Here is a 19,996-nt window from a genome sequence, read left to right as displayed (position 1 = left end):
ACGGAGAAGTGAGAGAGGAACGCATATGCTGAGATGGTGTAACAGAAGGGAGCGTGTCACATTCGAGGTAGGGACAACAGGCTGCTGTGGTTCGTCTGTCATTGTTTGTATCTTTCCCTCTTCTAGGTCTTCGTCATCTGTGTGGTATCATGTCGTCGTATCAAAAGAAAAAGAAGGTAAAAGGTCTCATTTCGTGCTCATGTTGGCCCTGTCAATCAAGGTTAGAAGCGCCAGTAGCTCGACTCCCACATGGCTTACTGGTCCAAGCCCAGGTAATCGGCTGCGGCCAGCAACTCGAGGCACAGCTCTACAGGAATGTCCATGTCGGGCACGTCTTCGCTGTCTTTGTAGCGGTACCAGTAGTGGAAGTACTCGACAACTTTGTCGAGAACCGTTCCGCTGTCGTGAGTCAGCCAGTCAGGATCAGAACACCATTGCGATCATGGTAGCAAGGCCGATCCAATGCAAATGTGTCGGTTCAAGTGTAGTGCAACATCAGCCAGACCAGCGAGCACATCTCGTTCCAGACAGCAAGGCCGGTAGAGATGGCAGCGTTCTGTCGAGGAGATGCTCAGAAGAGTATCGTCATCCCACGGCATTCGATCTGAAGTGCCAGACGCTCATTCTCACCTCATCTCTTGGAACACGCATCGGGCGTGCTGAGCCTCGACGAACTGACCTGCGCAGACGTGTGAGCAGGTAAAGAGACACAGATGGCTGTTCTTCCTTCATCTTGACGCACTCCTCGGATCCAGCATGCCCTTGATAATGGGGCTCACCATGGCAGCCTCGCGCAGCACGACAAACTCGAATCCGTCGCCGGAGACGAGGGTGACGTATTTGCTGGGCGGTGCGAGGTCGTCCATGGTGATGGTGATGCTGGCGTATGGCTGGCTGCTTGTGTGAAGCATGGTAGAAGAAGAATAATCAGAAGCACAAGAAGAAGAAGTAAGAAAAGGGCAAAGGAGAAAAAGGTGGAAGAAGAAGAGAAAAAAGATTTATACCTGAGGTATCGATGCAATTTCCTCACACACACACGCGTCCGGTGTAGAATTTTCGCTCGCGGCTAATGCACGGGCCAGCCTCGGCGGAACAAACCAGGCCCCAGCCACTGAACCAGCCACTTTCTCGGCGTCACGTCAGTGCACCGCCACAGCCGTTGCCGGGCCAACTGTTTAACCAGCCATTTGGGCTTCCTCTTCATTCAGCCCCGTTGTCGAGGCCAGCTGCAGCAGCCGTCTCTGTCCCACCAACAGTCTCGTTGCCCGGAGCGAACAGCAACAGCAGAGCCAAAGCGCCTTGGTGCATCCATAGCTTACAACATCGTCATCCTCTCCCGCCCCCAGCCTCTGGCCCGTCTCGTCGACTCTTTTTCTGCAACCCTTCCGCCAACGGGGGCCTGCGCTACCAAAGACCAGTTCCAACAAGCTCGTCTCGCCGCGAATCTCGACTCCCACACCGCCGCGAAACCTCTTTTCGTCTTCTTCTTTCATCTCTTTATTATTTCTTTTTTTGTTTCCCTTACACCGCATTGTTCCCTTTTTTCTCTTGCTTGCATCCCAAGCGCTTGCCAGGGCGAAACCAACCCCGTTCCGCCTTGTTTGTTTCCCGCCGCGGTGCCCACTCCTATTTCTTTGTTTGAGCAGGAACCAGGAGACGAGGCGACAGCGACGACAAGAAGAGACGGGCGGCTGTTGAACCTGAGACAAGGCTCTCGAATCCCCGAGCGCCCCTCGAGACGCATCCGCATCCGAATTGCACCATGGCGGCGTATCAGAACCGCAACTCGCAGTATGCGATGGGCAGCCACGAGAGGCGCGGCCAGCGCACCCGCTCCAGCGAGGGAACTGTCAGTACAACCATGAGCTCATCGTCAGGCCGCGAATCAGCAGCGACTCACGTAACGGAGGCCCCGACATACTCGAAGAAGATTGTCGTTGTAGGAGACGGTGGATGCGGCAAGACATGTCTGCTCATCAGCTACAGCCAGGGCTATTTTCCAGAGGTAAGCTTAAGCTCCCTTCATGTTGTTGCCTTGTGCCCTTGTGCATGCTCAGCCGCACGCAGCCAGCCTTGCCACCCTTGTTTCTCTCGTCTCCCCTTTTCTTTGTCCCTCGACACGACGGATACTGACTGTCGACGCCCTCAAAGAAATACGTTCCCACAGTATTCGAAAACTACATCACGTACCCGACGCACCCGCCCACCGGCAAGACGGTAGAGCTCGCCCTGTGGGATACCGCCGGCCAAGAAGAATACGACCGCCTCCGCCCGCTGTCGTATCCGGAAACCGACCTCATCTTCGTCTGCTTCGCCATCGACTGTCCCAATTCGCTGGACAATGTCATGGACAAGGTAATGTCCAAAGCTTTCTGCCACCCCTACCCTCCCCTGAATCCAATTTCCGGCCTCAACTGGTTGGGGCGACTCTCAAGTCTCTGCTAACTCTGAGCAACAAAAAGTGGTACCCCGAGGTTTTGCATTTCTGCCCTTACACCCCCCTGATTCTCGTCGGCCTCAAGTCAGATCTCCGGCACAAGAAGTCATGCATCGACATGCTCAAGACCCAGGGCCTCACGCCCGTCACCTCGGAACAGGGCATGGCCGTCGCCAAGAAGATGGGCGCGCAGTACATGGAATGCAGCAGTAAAGAAATGCGCGGCGTCGACGAAATCTTCGAACAGGCCATCATGACCGTTGTGGCCAACGACCGGAGGAACCTGGAGACGCCCACTGCGTCGGCCGTGGGCGGAGGCGATGGCAAGTCATCGGGCCCGGCGGTGGGGGGCATCAAGAGGAAGAAGAGAAAGTGCCAGTTTCTCTAAGGAGCACGCCCAGCATCTCCTTGCGCTCATCATGTCTGTGACAACAGGACCTGGTTGGGCGCTCGAGAGCGGATTGCGGACGCGGACAAGTGAAATTTGTTATGACCATCAGACGACCCTCAACGACGATTTGCGCCCCTTACGAACGAACGACGTCCAACGGCTATGGTCAACGATTTCAAGAAACGATGAAAGCTGGGGGGAAGGAGGGGGGGAGACGAGCTGCTGGTGCATCTCTCTCGTCGAAACAAAGGTACAGCCAGGTATATAAGCGGGAGTCCGCGTGGTTGATTTTAACATATTCGAGCCGGCCTCTTTTCTTTTTGGATTTGCGCCTCAGATCCTGCTTTGCCTCTTGACGCATGGAAAGGGAAGGGCGGGTGTGAGAGCCACCAAAAGCAAACTGTTGAAACGCAACCTGGACATTGGGCGGGCGGTGCTGCTTTTCTTCTTTTTTTCCATCTTCTCCTTTTTTTGCGAAACTCGTGTGGTCTTTTAGTATTCCGCTTTTATTATCGTTGTTCTCTTTGATTTCTGTTGTCGCTTTTTTCCTTTCTTTCAGCCGCTCTGCGTCATTTGATCATATGTAGCATGATACTGTCGAGTTCAATCAGGTTGGGGATTGGGACATAAAAAAATCCATCATATTCACACAAACGCACGATTCACACAACTGCACAAACACAAAGACAAACACAAGCACCCCCTTACCGGCTGTCTCCTGTTGTTCCCCCCCTGTCCCTGCTCCTCTGTCCCCCTTTTTCTCCGTTCCTCATTTTCCGATCCAGCGATCGCGCTTGTAGTGATAGTGATAGTGTAGATTTTTGTTTTGTTCAGTTTATACAGAGCGTAATTCGGCCAGCTGCTCGGTTCGAGGGGTGTATGGTATCTATTCGCCGTGCATGCTGTATGTCGCAATACAATCCGTATTGGGTTGGTTCCTTTTCTTTTTTCCTCTGCTTGGCAGTCTTCTCTCTCTGTGTGCCTCGCTCTCTTCTCTGGGGTATATATGTAGGTATGTCAAAAATCATTCGTGTCGTGTATTATCTTCGCCTTGTTGTGTATCATCGTGTTGTTGTGGTGACGAAGCAGCGGCTTTGTTGGTGTCTTGTTCATCGTCCTTGGCCATGACATTTTCGAATTGCGACCAGAGGGCTTCTACGGAGGAGAATTCGTTGCCGACCTGTAACCATTCCAACCATTAGCTTTCCTTTGTCGAAACATCCATCGAAGCGCGGACTTGGGGGCTTGTTGTAGAGGGAGCATTAAGAAACGGCGTTTGGGCGAGGACGTACGGCGATGACGGCTTCGAGGGAGCGGTTCAGCTTGTTGATGTTTGCGAGGACATGCTCGAAGCTCTACACACCCACCAGCACAGCACAATGTTAGCAACAGCGATCAGATGGTGACAAGGACAATGACATGTACAAAGGGGGGAAAACGTGCCTCGGCAATGTCCCCGATGAGGGCCTCGCGCTGCTGTTCAAAGTATGCCCTGCTGCTTGCGGTGCCGCTGGGGCGGGCGTCCATTGCAGGAACCTCCTTGCTTCCCGCTCTTCGCTCTGTCTTTGATGGGCTCAATTCCTCTGCTTTGATTGGGAGGTATAAAGAGGGGATTGGGATTGGGGAGGTTTGGATGAGGTGGTGCAAGTTGGTGGCTTTGGAGGTTTGCGTGACGCGCGCGAGGTTCGTTGGGTCTATCCATATTCTTGTAGGTAGCTCCAACGTGCCCCGCCAATCAACGCACTTGCTAGAAAACGATGTCATCAGCGAGTGAGATGAAGATACATCAACAAAGAACCCAATCGTGACAATCCAATAATGATGTCTTTCACCTCCAAGTATGTCACAGAAGAGTTCAATCAAGAAAAGAAAATCCATCTATGAACATTTCATCATCGAAAACTATGATACCACATCGCCTCAAAGCGACACGCAGCCACCCCCCCGCGATCTTATACTGCAGTCCAGTCCAAACTCAAAAAGAACCTATAACTTGCATCATATCCATCAAACGAGGATTTCCATTTTCGCAATGGAAACAAAAAAACCAGCAGGCCCTGCTTTGACAAAAATAGACGACAGCTCTCTCCGCCAAATATCTGATAAACCCACCAAAACCTCACGTCGTATATCCCCTCAGTACCCTAAAGTTGCCTCTCTATAAAAAAGACCAATTTGAGCAAACTAGCAAGACCCGTATACAAATCTCGAAGGGCAAAAAGGAGAGAGCACAGAAAAGGCAAACAATCTGCAGGAAGCGTGACGACTCCGCTTATCTCTCGTCTTCAATCGCAGATACTCTTCACCGTCCATACCTACTGTCTGGGTGCCGGTCGTACTCGTGCGATCGAAGACTACCGCGGTTCATAATGTCGCGCGGGTCTCTTGGATCTCTCGGGTCCCTCGGGTCCCTGGGATCCCTAGGATCCCTCATATCTCTGAGATCTCTTGGGTCTCTTTGGTCTCGCGCATCTCGTAGCTGCATCTCTCTCGGGTCGGGTGCTGGATAACCGTGCACTTGTGCCTGAGCGGGTGGCGGCGGGCGACCATCATACACACTCGGCGTGTAGCTCCGGCTCGATGGCTCTCGTGGATCTCGCGGGTCTCGTGGGCCAGGAGTCGACGCATAGCGCGGATACGGTTGAGACGCGGAAGACAGAGGCTCAGGTCCTCGTGTCGTCGACTGGTACCGAGACTGTAGCGTGTGCTGCTGTGATTGTCCGTATATCGAAGGAGGCCCTCGCTCATCTCTCATGGACATGTGCTGTTGTGGTGGCGGGGCTGCTGCTGGCCATGCCTGTGCTGGTGTCCCTGGTTTCGTCGAAGGGTGCTGCGATCCCCAAGCCGGCTGCGCGTGCGGTGGAGGAGCCTGAGCGGCCTTGGACGGCTGAGGTGTCCAGCTGTTGCCTTGCGATCGGATATCGGAAGCCTGTGCCTGGTGACCCGACGATGGCCAGACGTTATCACGGCTGCTTGGCGGAATCTCACGGCTTCTAGACGATGAGTGAGTCGCATATTGCTGTGGCGGCGGCGAGGTGATGTGTGCTGGCTGAGAACCTCCCCCGTACGACGTGGGATACCCCGTTTGAGACTGGTACTGGGGTTGGCTCGATTGCGCAGGCGGAGGGTAGCGCTGTGATGTTTGGGGAGAGTTGGTTCCGCTGGCGGGATGACTGGGCGGATAGGCATGCTGCCTGTAATACTCAACCTCCACCGCGGGATCAGACGGCATGCTTCGGTGTCCACTGATATGTTGCGAAGGAGCTGGCGAGGAGGAATAAGGAGGCTTGAGAGAAGGCATAGCCGATGGTCCGCTGGACGGCGTTCGTCCGTATGGAGAGTAGTGCGCATCCGTTTCTCGGCGGATCGGGGCAGCTTGTGCAGACGCAGCCGGAGGTGGCGGCGGCCGGCCAATGCCCTGAGAAGGCGGCGTCGGCGACGGCCCAGGCGCGTGATTTTGCGTAACCTCGGCGACCCTCTTAGGCGGCGGAGGGTCATCGTTCAGAAGCGCCATAATGTTTGATTTCCGGGGCTCGGGCGGTCGTGCAGGCGTAAGCGGAGGCATTGAAGGTGTATGCTGAGCTTGAGCAGCCGCACCATAAGGCTCATGCGGAGGGCCTGGGGGCATTCTTTGCTGAGGAGCCTGGGCTGATCTAGAGGATGGAGGCGCCAGGGGTGGTGATTGTATCGCCACGGGGTCCGAGAGCAGTGTCCGCATCGGCTGTGGTTGTTGAGGTTGTGGTTGGGAAACCGTGGTGGGATACGGTTGAGGGGGAACGCCACGGGAAGACTCCTGAGGCGGGGGCCTGGTCAATGTGAATGGTTCTCGAGGGCCTCCGCCGTGACTGAGCTGCTGTCGATGGCTGACATATGGCTCGTAGCGGTGAAGTGGTGCCTCGACCTCTTGCTTCATCCTCATCGACTCTGCTTGCCGGATCTCCCTTTCTCTCTCCCTCTCGCGCTCGCGCTCTCTCTCGATTTCGATTTCCCTCTCTCGCATGAGCTGCTGCTCCCTATGCTGCTGCTCTCTGTGCTGTTGCTCCCGATGTTGCTGCTCCCGGTGTTGCTGCTCTCTATGCTGCTGTTCCATATGCTGCTGCTCCCGGTGTTGTTGTTCCCTGTGCTGCTGCTCTCGGTGCTGTTGTTCCCTATGCTGTTGCTCCCTGAATCTCTTCTCCATATTCATCCGCTCTAGCTGAGCAGAACGTTCGCGCTCAGCGAGGGCCTCGGAGTGTGCCGGCTGCAATGGCTGGGCCACAGACAACGGGCGCGGATCTCGGAGCTCCGGAACTTGGCTGGCAGGCGATTTCTGCGGCAGCGGCACACGCTGGGGTGGAACAGGCTCGCGATCCCGTTCCGGGAAGCCAAAGGGCGGCAATCCTTGATGCATTGAGCGCGCATTGGGAGATATGGCTTGCTGCGTCGCTTGAGGGACTGTATGAGCTGGTACAGCAAGGGCCGCCTGGACTGGCTGTGCCAGGGGAGTTTGGACTGGAGCCTGTGCAATTGGTACTCCGTAGCTCGACAAATGCTGCTGTTGCCTCAATGGCTGTGGAGGTGCAGGCTCGACCTTGGGCTGGGGAAGATCGCCATGAGGGTCTGCAGCTCCTGGAGCCACCGCAAGGGGTCTTGAGGTTCCAGCTGCCGTTCCTTCAAATCTCCTGCCCCGGCCGCCAGTAGTAGGTACGGGTGGATCAGGTCTTTTCTCCCCCCTAGCCCGCTTTGCATCAGCCTCCTGAGCAATTGCCTCCCATTCTGGTTTACCAGAGTCCTTCTGCCGGACATAGTAATTCTTGACCTGTTCATTTGCACCATGATTAGTATAAGACTTGTTCACTCACGGTGCTTTACAAGGGAAAACGTCCACATACCATGACCGTAGTCTTTGAACCCATGTGTTTCGCAATCGCCGACCAGTCAGAACCGAAAGCTCTCAAGAGTTGTGGGAAATCATTGGCTTCCGACACACTCCAATAGCTCGATGCCTGAGACAGTGGCTTCCGTTCAGGAATCTGCTGTGTCAAGTTAAAGGTGGTTATAGACGATGGAGGAGGTGGGGGTGGTTCTGGTCGAAGTGAGGGTGCCGCCATTACCTCCGTAATGGATCCAGCAACGGCTACAGGCTTTGGCCTCTCGATAAGCGGCGGCTGCGGCACGGCAAACGGGGCCTGGATACCCGCCTGCAACGGTTGTTCGAACGGAACCGGCAAACGATGAGGGTCGGACGGTAGAGGAGGGACCGCGAGGAATTCCGCAGGCACCGGGCGAGATTCGGCTCGGCCTCTTCCTTTCCCGGCCGCGGGACCAGGCGCAGCGGCGAGAGCCTGATTGGGCTTGGATGCCTTGACTTCCTTGTCTTTTTCCTTCTCCTTGTCCTTGTCCTTGTCTTTGTCCTTGTCCTTGGCCTTTCGTCTTCCCTTTCTCCCGTCGACCTTTTCCGGCTGATCGCCCTTAGATGCAGCAGACGCTCCGCGACGCCCAGGAGTAGCAGCAGGGGTGCTCTCGCCGTCCGTAGTGGGTTGTTCGAAGCCCCATGTGGGAGCAGCAGCCCGCCGTGGCCTCCGCCTCTCCCCGTTCTCTCCGCTTTCCTGGGGCGCCTCCTCGCCTTCCGGCTCGCCGTTGCCGAGCTCCGAAACCAAGGCGCTGGATCTCTGTTTGCCCCGGCCACCCTTCTTGCGCCTTTTTGGCTGTTTCTTGAGCTTCTCCTTGAGGTTGAGTTCCCCCTTCATCAGGTAGTAATACTGGATGCAGGCACGGAAGTCGCGATGCGGCAGAGCTTCCGCGATCTTGCCCCATTGCTTGGGAACCTCCAGGTATCGCTTCTCAAAGAGCTGCGCTTCTTCTTCTGTAAAGTTGTTGATGGGCCGGAATACGTGCCATGCGGAGACAAGCCTCTCCGGGGGGGTGAATCCCGACCGATCCACATACTGAACTCGCTGCTTCTCCAAGTCGTCCCAGTACATATCCGGAATGACGGCTTCCTTGTCGCTGCGATATTTCTCCTGCTGGATTCGAAGCTCTCGCTCCTTTCTCTCCTCATCTTCCCGCATAGACGCTTGAAGCACGCGTTCGAGATCACGCTCTGTGGCGAATCTCCTTCCAGATCCCCTACCTTCTGGCTTCTGCTCGGGCGCCGGGGTACCTGCAGTCTCTGAGGGAGCTGAGACGGAGAACTTATCCCTGCTCTTTGTTGCCGCGGGATCGTCTGACATGGTGAATCGAAGATATTGCATGTAGTTCGCGGCATAAGTGTTCTGCGCGCGGCGCTGTTCGTTCGACCTAGTAGGGTGGACTTTCTCAAGAAACATGGTAACGAAGTCGTCAACGTGGGGATCTGATTCCAATGTTGAGAGAAACTCCTTGTCCTGGTACCAGAGCGGTTGATGACCATCTCCGCCGGGGAGGCTATCCACGGGAGGCGTCGTCATGTACCGACGGACTGTATCGGCAGCTGCCACCGCCTGGGCCTCCATGAAAGCCTCATCTTCTGTTTCGGTCTCATCGTCCTCGTCCGCTACTTGAGATGGAGTGCTTGGCGGTTTAGATTCCACTTCGACCGGTCTCGGGGAGCGAGCAGCCTCATCAACGGTTGCCAAAGTCTCTGCAGCAGCCGGAACGGGCGCAGCTTCTTTGTCTTCAAGCAAGTCGTTGGTCGCGGTTTCGACCGGCGGCTCCGGTTCGTGAATGGGCTCAGAAGGTGGAAGCGTAGGCCCTTCATCCATGTCCATTTCTTCCGCCTTTGGTTGACGGTCTTCCTGTTCTTCTGGAAGAGCTGGTTCGAGAATTGCCTTCTTTTCCTCATCCTTCTCCTCCTTCCCCTCCGCCTCGGTCGATACTGGAACGAGTTGATCACTGGCGGCCTCAGTTGCATGGTTGGCCTCCCTGACATCTCGTGATTCAAGAGGTTCATCGCGCGCAACCAGGGGCTCTTCGTGTTGAACAGCAGGTTCCAGTTCCATCTTGTCTGTCTCGGGCTCAGGAATCTCTGGAGCATTGCCGAGTGTCCCTGAAAGCTCCTCTCCCTCATTCAGTATCTGCACCATTGACCCGTGCGATTGAGTCATGTACCGGCGTATTACTTCAACGGGCATTTTTGGCTTTTGCAGTTTGCTCAATTCGGCTTCGGTCTTGTTGATTTCCATGTCGAAATAATCGCCCATATCCTCGTCGTCGGATTCGGGAGTCTCCTCTTGTGGCACGGCTTTTGGAGGTAGAGCAAATCGAACGGCGCGCGATTTGAACAGTCTGCTCTTACGCTTCGTAGCTGCTGCCTCGAGAGGACGCTGAGTTTCCTCGCTTGCTTTGCTTTCCTGGGGCTTGGTATGTGAGTCCAGCTTCGGAGAAGTAGAGGGCAGCTCAGCAAGATGCTGTGGGCGATCCGAGGTGCCAGCGTCATGATCCATCAATTCTGGCCGCCTGTAATCGGCCGCTTCCTTTCCCAGTGGCTTCTCGGCTTCAGAGCTTGTCGTTATCTCGCCTGGCTCCTCGCTATGATGGGCTCGCATCCTGTTCTCCAACCCCAAGTAGGGATCTGACTTTGCGTCGCTACTACGCGGTCGCCTTGAGTCAGACGGCTCGACTTGTGAAGCGCCTCTTTGAAGTGGGATTGGTCGTGGCTGGGCAAAGCTTTGCGACCTCATGACCTTGGGCGACTCCGGCGGTGGTTTCTTCAAACTCGGATTGATCCATTGCTTGCTAGACGGGCGTGGAGGTTTGGGCTGTTGTAGTCGGGGACCCAGGGGGATAGGCGGACTGTCGTGCGGCATGACTTTTGAGGGCCCAATAGGTGGCTGGGGCGTTTCGGGAGCAGCGCCGGAGCCCTGGCCTGCGGAAACAGGACGGTCCCCAAAGGCCCGTGGAGCAGTAGGGGGCGGTTTGTTCGATGCGACGCTGGGAAGGGCCTGCGCATCGCCAGTACTCGGTACTCGGTTTGGCACAGAGCCAAATGCTGGGGCTGACGGCGCTACAGGAGGAGGCGAAACATCCTTGACTTGCGCAGCCGATTCCTGGGCAGCTCGCGCTTCCATCTTGGCACGGAAGAGTTCACGCTCTCCTCGGTCCCTCTCATCGCGCGGATCGCGACGCAAGTCGGCCTCTGGGTATCGATCACCGCGCTCACGCTCTTCCCGCTCACGCGCCCAGCGACCTTCCTGAGATCTACTACGAGGGTAGCGGTCACCACGATCGTCATAGGGGACTCGCCCTCGACCTCTTTCCATGGGCCAATCGCCCCTTCCCCCTCTTCCACGGCCGCGAATAAACCCTCCGCCTCGAGGAAACGGTGAGACGCCGAACAAAGGCTCCGACGATGACGAGCCAGCTGAGGGAGGCCCGCCATCGCGAGAACCACGTCGTGACCTTTCCGCATCGAGACCCGGAGGTAGATCCCGCTCACGTTCTCGAAAATCTCGCGTCGGCGACCGTGCTCTTCCAATCGGTGATCTGCGCAGGCGAAAATCTCTTGGGTCGCGCCATTCCCGCTCTCGCTCGCGCTCCCGGCTTCTGTCGTCTCGGTATCGGTCTCGAAAATCGATGTCTCTATCCCTGCCTCTATCACGACTGTCATCTCTCCCAGGCCATCCTCGCCCTCCTCTGCCTCGCCCCCGTCCGCCTCGAAAGTCGCCAGCAAATCCTCCTCCCCGAGGCCCGACCGGGGGGTCTATCAGAGCCTTGGGACCACGAGGGGGCTCTCTACGCAGCTGATCCCCGAAAACATCCCTGCCTGGGGGGAAACCAGCCGAGTTCGTTCTGGCTTCTGCAGACGAGCGCCGCCTATCGCCATCGCTATAATGTGATGCCCGATCAAAGCGATCCGGGGAACGATCTCGGGGAGACCTCGACCGCCGGTCCGCGTCGTATCGCGAGTACCTAGACGCCCTAGAGCGAAGAGAGCGAGTTAGTTGCCCAGCGACGTCTCCAAAAGGCAATCGTGGCTTGTTTGGCGGCGCAGTTGAAACTATTCGCGAATGATTCCCAGCTTAATGCAGCGGTCTCAGCGCGATACTTACATGAGCAATGCCGAGCCAGTGCCGGATGAGACTCTCCAGAGGTGTCGCAAGTCTCATCCAGAGGCCGGTGTCGCCGCGAAGCCGGTACGGAAGATGCGTGACGAAGCCGGCTTCTGCGGCGATGAACACGAAGACTCCCAAACCACTCGATGCCCTACTTTGGCTAGCAGCGCCTCTGCCTTGTGAGATCCAGCCGCAGGGGGGTCGCTGTAAAGGTCGAAATCACGAGGCCTCGACGGTCCCAGAACAAAAGGACAAGAGAAAAAACCAGCGGCGATGTCTGACTAAGAAGCCGCGGGCTGTCCTCAGGGTCTCGATGCAGATGGGCGTCGGAGTGCTGGAGGGATGAAGGAGCTGAAGATGTCGAGGTTTACTGCCGAGAGACTTCAAAATACATCCAGATCGCGTGGCGCTTGGACAGACAGAGCCTTAGCATTTCTCTGCCGCGAGACGCTGGGCGCTAGTCCGCTTTGGGGCTGTGGTGCTGTTCAGCACCCGGGCAGCAGGCGGGGCCTTTTGCAGGACCTCGGGTATCAAATCATTGAGTGCTGCCGTGTTTGGACTAGCGCGCAGACTCGATGTTGACTCCCAGATTCAGTATTTTCAAGGTTTCTGATTATGTAAACTTATTGAAAGACGCAATTTTCTGCTAGCGGATGAACCAGAGTTACCCTCGAGCGCTGCAACTTGTGAGAGGCATCGTCTTCAATTCTTACTCATACCGACTTTCATCATAAGGGAGGAGTGTCTTTCTTTTCATTTAAATATTCCTCTGTTATAGCATTCGTCACCTGGCTCGGGGCTGGAAAGAGAAACGCTCATATCTTACCAACCCATCACCTCAGATTCTTCATCCCAATATGGCAGAAAATGGCAGCTCAGGTGCGCCTCCACCCGAGGTCACGAATGCGGTGCTCGTCAAATCGGAAGAAATGCCCAAGGATGCCCAAAAGGTAGAAGAGCTCGACTTTAACAAGCTGAAAGGGCCTATTACCGCGGAGGATTTGTTTCTGGGTATGAGAAATATGGGATTCCAGGCGACTTCCATGAGCGAGGCCATAAGAATCATCAACGACATGGTCAGTACATGTTATTCCTTCTCGGATGAAATCATCATGACTTACACCTAGAAAAGAGAGCGTGGAGGGACCCTGAAACGGGAGACAAGACGACGATTTTCCTGGGATACACCTCCAATCTCATCTCATCCGGTCTAAGGGGTGTCTTTCGGTGGCTGGTGGAGCACAAGCATGTCTCATGCATTGTCACGACGGCCGGAGGCGTAGAGGAGGATTTCATCAAGTGTCTCGGTGAGACATACATGAGCTCCTTCAGTGCCGTCGGCGCAGATCTGCGGAAAAGGGGTCTCAACCGCATCGGAAACCTCGTCGTACCCAACGCCAACTACTGCGCTTTTGAGGACTGGGTGGTGCCCATCTTTGACAAGATGCTGGAGGAGCAGGAGGCCAGCAAAGGAACCGAGGACGAGATTCACTGGACGCCTTCAAAAGTCATCCACCGACTGGGCAAGGAGATCAATGACGAGCGATCAGTCTATTACTGGGCGTACAAGAACGACATACCTGTCTTCTGCCCTGCCTTGACGGACGGCAGCCTTGGAGATATGCTTTATTTCCACACGTTCAAGACCTCACCGCAGCAGCTAAGGATCGACCTCGTGGAGGATATTCGACGCATCAACACAATTGCAGTTCGCGCGAAGCGAGCAGGCATGATCATCCTCGGAGGGGGTGTCGTGAAGCACCACATTGCAAATGCATGCCTCATGAGAAATGGTGCGGAATCAGCCGTGTACATCAACACAGCCCAGGAGTTTGACGGCAGTGACGCTGGTGCGCGTCCGGACGAAGCAGTATCATGGGGCAAGATCAAAATTGGCGCAGATAATGTCAAGGTAAGTTTATTCTCTTTCACTGACGATGAACATGAGCTGACACGAAGCGATAGGTCTATCTCGAGGCGACAGCATGCTTTCCATTTATCGTGGCGAATACATTTGCGAAAGATATTTAGACATATAGTACACATAAGAGATAAAGGTAGTTCAAACTTCTCTTCCTCTTCCTGGCAACGTGATATATAGGCAAACCGTGCCTCTGCTTACCCCAGTGGTCGCAAACGAAGTGGAAGCATATCGCACACCATGAAGCTAACGAGCATCGCTTCAAAATTTCATTCCTGATAGTCAAAGTATCATCATATTCGCACGACGGCCACAGCTTGCCAGCGTCATACACATCTTGGGGGACCTACGATTCCCCAATGAGCTGCTTGAAGCCCCTCAGCGCAAAATCCCAGTCGTCTGCTCCCTCGCCCTCCGCCCAGGCGCCTACCACTTCAATGCCTTCCAAATCATCAATCATGTGCGTCTCGCTTGTTGTGCCATCCAAGATGGTGGTTCCCTCCAGTCCCAATACCAACGAATAGAACGCCGGAACCGCTCCCACTCCGGCCTTTTGCGCCACCTCTCGCACGGGGCTGCTTTGAAGAAGATGTCGATTGGCCGAGACAGTCCAGAAAGATTGAAACACTATCTTGTGTTCGCGACAGAAAGTCCTGAGGTCTTTCTCATAGCCAGTCTTGTTGTGGAAGCGATTTTGCACGACGGCTGGCTTGACGGTCATGTCGCTGACCAAGGCTGCCACGATCGGAAGGGTCGTATTGGATATTCCCAGATGGCGAATCTTGTGCGGCGTGTATGATTCGAGGGTCTTCCACACGGTGACTGTCTCCTGCATGGTTTCCAGGGGAGAATGCAGCACAAGGCTGTCCAGATATGGCTCCTGGCCTTCGACGGTGAAGTTTTCCAAAGACGACTGCACGGATTGATGAACTTTATCAGCCAGCGGGGCATTTATATCGTACGGAGTGATATGATTCTGTCCTCCCGGAGAAGTGAACTTTGTCTGGATCTGTACCATGCGGTTAGCCAGAACTCCACTGAGAGATGCGCATCGTGAAAGCGCCGAGGTCAGGCCATACGAAGAGGTCTTCACGCTTAATGAGGCCTTCTCCTATAGCACGCTTGACACCGGCACCAACACCACGCTCATCGTAGTGCTTGGGCTGAGCCGCAGTGTCGACGCCGCGGAAGCCAGTTTTCAGAGCCAAGTACACGAGATCCGCGGTCTGATCTTTCTTCCAGGCAGTGCCATAGACGAGTTTCGGGATGCGAGCGGAGCCTGTTGAGCAGCCAAGAGGCAGATCTCGCGCGAGGCGTGATGCCTGCGCCCCAATTGCCGGACGTGCCATCATGTATGTTATGTCAAACACTTTAGGACCAGCTGCGCAACGATATGAATACGAGTGGCCGTGATACAAATGAGGAACGATCACTTCGCTGTTGGCTCATCCAATCCATGCGTGTTTCCTCAAGAGGAAGATGAATGATGAATGATGAGAGCCGTCACAGGCTTATCAAGCTTGGAAATGGATATAAGCATCGATTCTTAGTAGCGGAGCTGTCGAGCGCGGGGCAAGAACAGATACGACGAGTTGGAGGGCTCCTTCTTTCACATCGTTGAGTTTGTCACCATCACATCACGACCAGACTTAGGTAATCATCAATCAACTTGGATAGCTCTCGAGTTTCCTCCATCTTACATCTCCTTTTTTTTCCTCCAACATTGCAATTCCAGAGCCGAGATCCCTCCGTCGCTTCTCGGATCCAACCACCGCGATGTCACAGCTCTTATCTATCGACCTGCTTGCCGTCTCATATCTTCGGGGTAATGAGAGCCGTGGAAATTGAGGCCTCTATTGAGCCTAATTGGATCGCATGCTCCAGCCCCCCACCACGGCCGAATCCGACTAGCATCTCTGCCATGACGAACGATTCGATTCGAGCCATAATAACCGTGGGCAAAAGAGAGAGAGAAATAGTTGCCGCGGGGCAACTTTGTCCGCAGACTCGGCCGCGGGTTACGGAATCCCCTCCACCACATCTCAGACCTGGGAAGTCGTTGATTGGCGAGGGCGAAGATCGACTACGCTACGTGTGGAGCACCTAGCCTTGGCCGTTGATTCCTTGAATGACTTCAGGCTCTCGTAAAAGAGGAGGGCTGAGGAGGAGAGGCTACGTATTTAAGAGTCGCACATCCTCCGACTACAAATCCTGGGCTGCGGGAGTCATTGTCATCATCATCATCGTTCGATTCAGCAACTTCAACCGTACCTCATCATCCACAATGGCGTCTGGAAACCCCTACACCCTGAAATGGGGCATTATGGCCACTGGCGGAATCGCAGAGAGTCAGTAGTCGTCCCTTGACAATGAAATGGTTTGAGCTAACATGACAGCGCTCAGCCTTCTGCAAGGATCTCTTGTGCAACCCCGCGATTCGAGGTGCCGATGATGTGCGCCACGAGATCGTGGCCGTGGCCTCTTCCAGCAGCAGCAAGAGAGCAGAGGAATTCCTCCAGAGAATCGACGGTGCCTTTGACGCCAAGACGTATGGATCATACCCAGAACTTGTAGCCGATCCCAACGTCGACATTGTCTATGTGGCAACTCCCCACAGCCACCACTTCCAGAACACTATGCTGGCGCTGGAAGCCGGCAAGAACGTTTTGTGTGAAAAGGCCTTCACCGTGACGGCTGCGCAGGCTCGAAAGCTTGTTGAGACGGCCAAGGCGAAGAACTTATTCCTGATGGAGGCTGTGTGGACACGGTATTTCCCGCTGAGCATCAAGATCCGAGAACTCATTGCCGCCGGCGAGATTGGCACCGTCTTTCGAACAATCGGTGAGCCATGAACTACACACAACATAAGGGGGGGACGAAATACATACTAATTCAGAACAGCCGACTTGTCCTTCAACGCAAACGCAGAGCAGGGTCAAGCCTTGAAATTCGCGGATTCGCATCGGATGGTCAACCCTGACCTTGCAGGCGGCGCCCTCTTGGACCTTGGAGTCTATCCCTTGACCTGGGTGTTCCAGACCTTGTATCATTTGCAGCCAGAGGAGGAAAAGGAGGCTCCCACCGTGGTTGCTTCCAGCCACAAGTACACCACTGGCGCAGACGAGAATACCGCCGTCATCTGCAGCTTCCCTCGCCACAACAGCATTGGCATTGCCTCGACGACGATGAGAGCGGATACCGACCCCGAGAAGGATGTCGTCCCGGCGGTACGAATCCAAGGATCCCAGGGAGAAATCCAAGTCTTCTTCCCGACCTACCGGCCGCTCAAGTACAAGGTGGTGAAGGCGAACGGCGAGGCGCAGACGGTTGATTGCCCCATCCCCGCAGACCCCGCGCGCAAGGACTCGGGCCACGGAATGTTCTGGGAGGCGGACGAGTGCGCTCGATGCCTTCGGGATGGCAAGTTGGAGAGTGCCACGTTGCCGTGGAAGGAGAGCATTGTCATTATGGAGACGATGGAGGAGGCGCTGAGGCAGGGTGGCATCACGTATCCGGACCTGATTACGACGGATGTCTATGATCCCAAGAGCCCTCTCAACACGGGGAATCAGTAGACGGGTACTGGGTCGTGAGTGGAACGGGTGGGACGATGACAGGAGGAGGATGAAAGCAACTGCTACGAGCACATGTCTTATGAAATTCAAAGCTTGATCAACTGGAAAACGCCAGAAGATTGGATGCCGAGTCTGTCGTGTGCGCCCTTGCTACATGTGAGAAATGACGGGGTATATACCTGCATTTCCAGGGCCCGTCCGTGGCGCACTCGGAATGCTTATTGCCACATAGAAGGAACAGCAGCATCATACAACTGCAAGGTTGCAGTTGTTCTTGACCATACAGCCAAGTGTAAGATGACGGCTACCATACTCCCTGAAGATTGTGGTGAAAGACAAATCGCAAAGCACAATCTCTTTCCAGTCCATCTCGAATCAGCATGTCTAGACGACAGCAGCAGCATGTGATATGGCGTCTGCAAAAAGAATGGAGTCATGATACGAGGATGCTTCCCCATATCCATGGGACCCCCCTTCCGGGGCATTTCGCCCAAGGATGTTCAACCGCTCTCCCCGAACCTGGCCCTTGCTGTCCCCCGTCCCATGTCAGAAACGCAACACGCAAGGGTCCCCAGGCCGGTACTTGACGCAACGCAAAGAAAAAGGGACTGCATCACGGCCATTGGGTGGTACTTGAACTGTCTTTACATTTTATCTATACTTGGAAGAATATAGAATAAAGACAAGAAAACCAAGAAGGAGCTTCTACACCCAGTTGAAATACAAAGGAAAAAAGAGAGCATAAATAAGGAACTAGATTGCATTGACAAGGATGGACTATTGCCGTAAGGATTCTTTATTAGCTTGGTGTTGGGTGTGACAGTTTTTAGTGTTGTTTTCTCCAACGAGAGCCGGGTTCCGCGAAGGAGAAGAAAAATTCCGCTGGGCGGGTTTTGAAGGTTAGATGGAAGCTTGTGGTTTGTTAGGGGCACGCCTTGGGTATCTGGTAGGCGAAAATTCAATTGCACACCCTTGATTTTATACTAGAACTTTGATTCTCTATCTCAACGCGACACAATCTACGGCTATTTTGCCTTGATGCACTGTGTCTCGTTGAAGCGGATATGATAGCACAGCTCTTTTACATTTCAATCTATCCATAACCATTTTTCTGCATCATATACGCACCGATACAAGCCCTAAGCCTTTCAACGTACTGCATCACCTCAACAGCGAAAAACTCAACCCCCGCCAACCTCAACACCAAAACCCCAACCTCTGGCAACACCACCACCACCGCCTCACAAAGGGAAGACAAGACAAAGAAGCCATGGATCCCTCCCCAGAAGCCTACGAGGCAACCCACGTCCACTCCGTCTACAACGCCATCGCGCCACACTTCTCCTCCACCCGCCACAAGCCCTGGCCCCTCATCTCGTCCTTCCTGACGTCCCTCCCCCCGGGCTCCATCGGCCTCGACGTCGGCTGCGGCAACGGCAAGTACCTCCCCGTCAACCCGCAGCTGCACATGCTCGCCTCGGACCGCAGCGAGGCCCTCGTCCGGCTCGCCCGCGCGGAGCAGAAGCTCAAGCTCGTCGGCCCCGCGTCCCCGCCGCAGGTCGTTGTCGCGGACGCGCTGAGCCTGCCGTATCGTCGGCGGTCGGTGGATTTCGTCATCTGCGTGGCTGTGATCCATCATCTCTCGACGAGGGAGAGGCGGCAGGAGGGCATCAGGGCGTTGTTGGACTGTGTTCATGGAGGCGGACGGGTGCTGGTGTATGCGTGGGCGCTGGAGCAGGGCTCGAGTCGGAGGGGGTGGGATGAAGGGTCGGAGCAGGACGCGCTGGTGCCGTGGGTGATGCGGTCAAAGGGCAAGCCGGAGGCGACGTTCCAGCGGTATTATCACTTGTATCGCAAGGGGGAGCTGGAGGAGGACGTTGAGGCGGCGGGAGGAAAGGTCCTCGAGAGCGGGTATGAAAAGGATAATTGGTGGGTGATATGTAGCAACGGCCAGGCTTGAATGATGATGACGATGATGACGATGAGGCTGTTGATGTTGATGCTACGGAGTATGATGCTGTATTGCCAAGACCGTGATACCTGAGCGTGGTGCAGCAGCCTGCTCCAGGAGGCATCGAGACACCCACAATGTGCAGCTGCCAGTTCCCCTGTGATCCAAATCATGTATGTCGTTGAATTTATTGATACAAAGCAGACGCTGCAGATATGCTTGTGTAATAGGTAGCTACATACTTGGGTGAACAGACAAAACAAAACTGGCTGTGAGCCCTGTGTTAGTTGTGCCGGTGCCAATGACATTCCATGTCACTCCAATTCTTTCCAAACAAAAACGCCTGCCGCTCCTGTTTCCTCCTAGCCTGCTCTTCGGCGTCTATCCTATGGCTGCCTCAGCCATCGATGCCCATGGTGTTCCTGTCATCAGCCTCCGTCGGTGAGTCGTGTATCCCTCTAAGCCATTTCAATATGCTCCGTCACGCACCAAACCTTTCCCCGCAGAACAAGAAGTCAAAGCCTTTTCTTTAATCCAAGAAGCGCCTCTAGCCATGTGCCGAACCGTAGAGCGAAATATGAATAGAACAACAGTGAAAACGAAGGTAAGGAAGGAGAGAAAGCAAAATAGAACAAAACGCCGGAAGCAATCGACAGAAACAGGAAAATCATAATCCAAAAAACAGTAAACAGTAACAAAGGAAACAAATG

At 54.8% G+C, this 19,996-nt stretch overlaps 7 protein-coding genes across 7 annotated transcripts; 4 read left to right on the top strand and 3 right to left on the bottom strand.

Annotated features, from left to right (window-relative positions):
* Nucleotides 1-186: 186 nt before the first annotated feature.
* CCMA1212_003074 (Elongin-C) lies at nucleotides 187-911 on the bottom strand (the record flags this gene model as incomplete). Its single annotated transcript, XM_073700437.1, has 4 exons — nucleotides 187-208; nucleotides 259-399; nucleotides 631-679; nucleotides 743-911. 4 exons carry the CDS (start codon nucleotides 909-911, stop codon nucleotides 187-189), a joined length of 381 nt encoding a protein of 126 aa, XP_073561034.1.
* Nucleotides 912-1,762: 851 nt separating this feature from the next.
* On the top strand, nucleotides 1,763-2,825 carry CCMA1212_003073 (GTP-binding protein rhoC; the record flags this gene model as incomplete). The annotated part of the gene is made up of 3 exons (XM_073700436.1): nucleotides 1,763-2,005; nucleotides 2,152-2,355; nucleotides 2,463-2,825. 3 exons carry the CDS (start codon nucleotides 1,763-1,765, stop codon nucleotides 2,823-2,825), a joined length of 810 nt encoding a protein of 269 aa, XP_073561234.1.
* Nucleotides 2,826-5,130: 2,305 nt separating this feature from the next.
* CCMA1212_003072 (putative DNA-binding protein SNT1) lies at nucleotides 5,131-11,047 on the bottom strand (the record flags this gene model as incomplete). The annotated part of the gene is made up of 2 exons (XM_073700435.1): nucleotides 5,131-7,626; nucleotides 7,700-11,047. The coding sequence occupies 2 exons, from the start codon at nucleotides 11,045-11,047 to the stop codon at nucleotides 5,131-5,133; spliced, it is 5,844 nt and encodes a 1,947-aa protein (XP_073561033.1).
* A 1,649-nt stretch (nucleotides 11,048-12,696) lies between these two features.
* On the top strand, nucleotides 12,697-13,870 carry CCMA1212_003071 (uncharacterized protein; the record flags this gene model as incomplete). The annotated part of the gene is made up of 3 exons (XM_073700434.1): nucleotides 12,697-12,915; nucleotides 12,972-13,751; nucleotides 13,805-13,870. 3 exons carry the CDS (start codon nucleotides 12,697-12,699, stop codon nucleotides 13,868-13,870), a joined length of 1,065 nt encoding a protein of 354 aa, XP_073561032.1.
* A 236-nt stretch (nucleotides 13,871-14,106) lies between these two features.
* On the bottom strand, nucleotides 14,107-15,109 carry CCMA1212_003070 (uncharacterized protein; the record flags this gene model as incomplete). Its single annotated transcript, XM_073700433.1, has 2 exons — nucleotides 14,107-14,769; nucleotides 14,840-15,109. 2 exons carry the CDS (start codon nucleotides 15,107-15,109, stop codon nucleotides 14,107-14,109), a joined length of 933 nt encoding a protein of 310 aa, XP_073561031.1.
* A 935-nt stretch (nucleotides 15,110-16,044) lies between these two features.
* Nucleotides 16,045-17,335, top strand: CCMA1212_003069 (D-xylose 1-dehydrogenase; the record flags this gene model as incomplete). The annotated part of the gene is made up of 3 exons (XM_073700432.1): nucleotides 16,045-16,108; nucleotides 16,164-16,601; nucleotides 16,662-17,335. The coding sequence occupies 3 exons, from the start codon at nucleotides 16,045-16,047 to the stop codon at nucleotides 17,333-17,335; spliced, it is 1,176 nt and encodes a 391-aa protein (XP_073560949.1).
* A 1,270-nt stretch (nucleotides 17,336-18,605) lies between these two features.
* Nucleotides 18,606-19,295, top strand: CCMA1212_003068 (uncharacterized protein; the record flags this gene model as incomplete). Its single annotated transcript, XM_073700431.1, has 1 exon — nucleotides 18,606-19,295. The coding sequence occupies one exon, from the start codon at nucleotides 18,606-18,608 to the stop codon at nucleotides 19,293-19,295; it is 690 nt and encodes a 229-aa protein (XP_073560950.1).
* Nucleotides 19,296-19,996: the final 701 nt, after the last annotated feature.

Source organism: Trichoderma ghanense, assembly GCF_004382785.1.
Source record: "Trichoderma ghanense strain CCMA-1212 chromosome Unknown scaffold_2, whole genome shotgun sequence".
Taxonomy (NCBI): Eukaryota; Fungi; Ascomycota; class Sordariomycetes; order Hypocreales; family Hypocreaceae; genus Trichoderma; species Trichoderma ghanense.
Note: the sequence above shows the minus strand (reverse complement) of the source record. Positions and strands in the feature narration are given on the sequence as shown.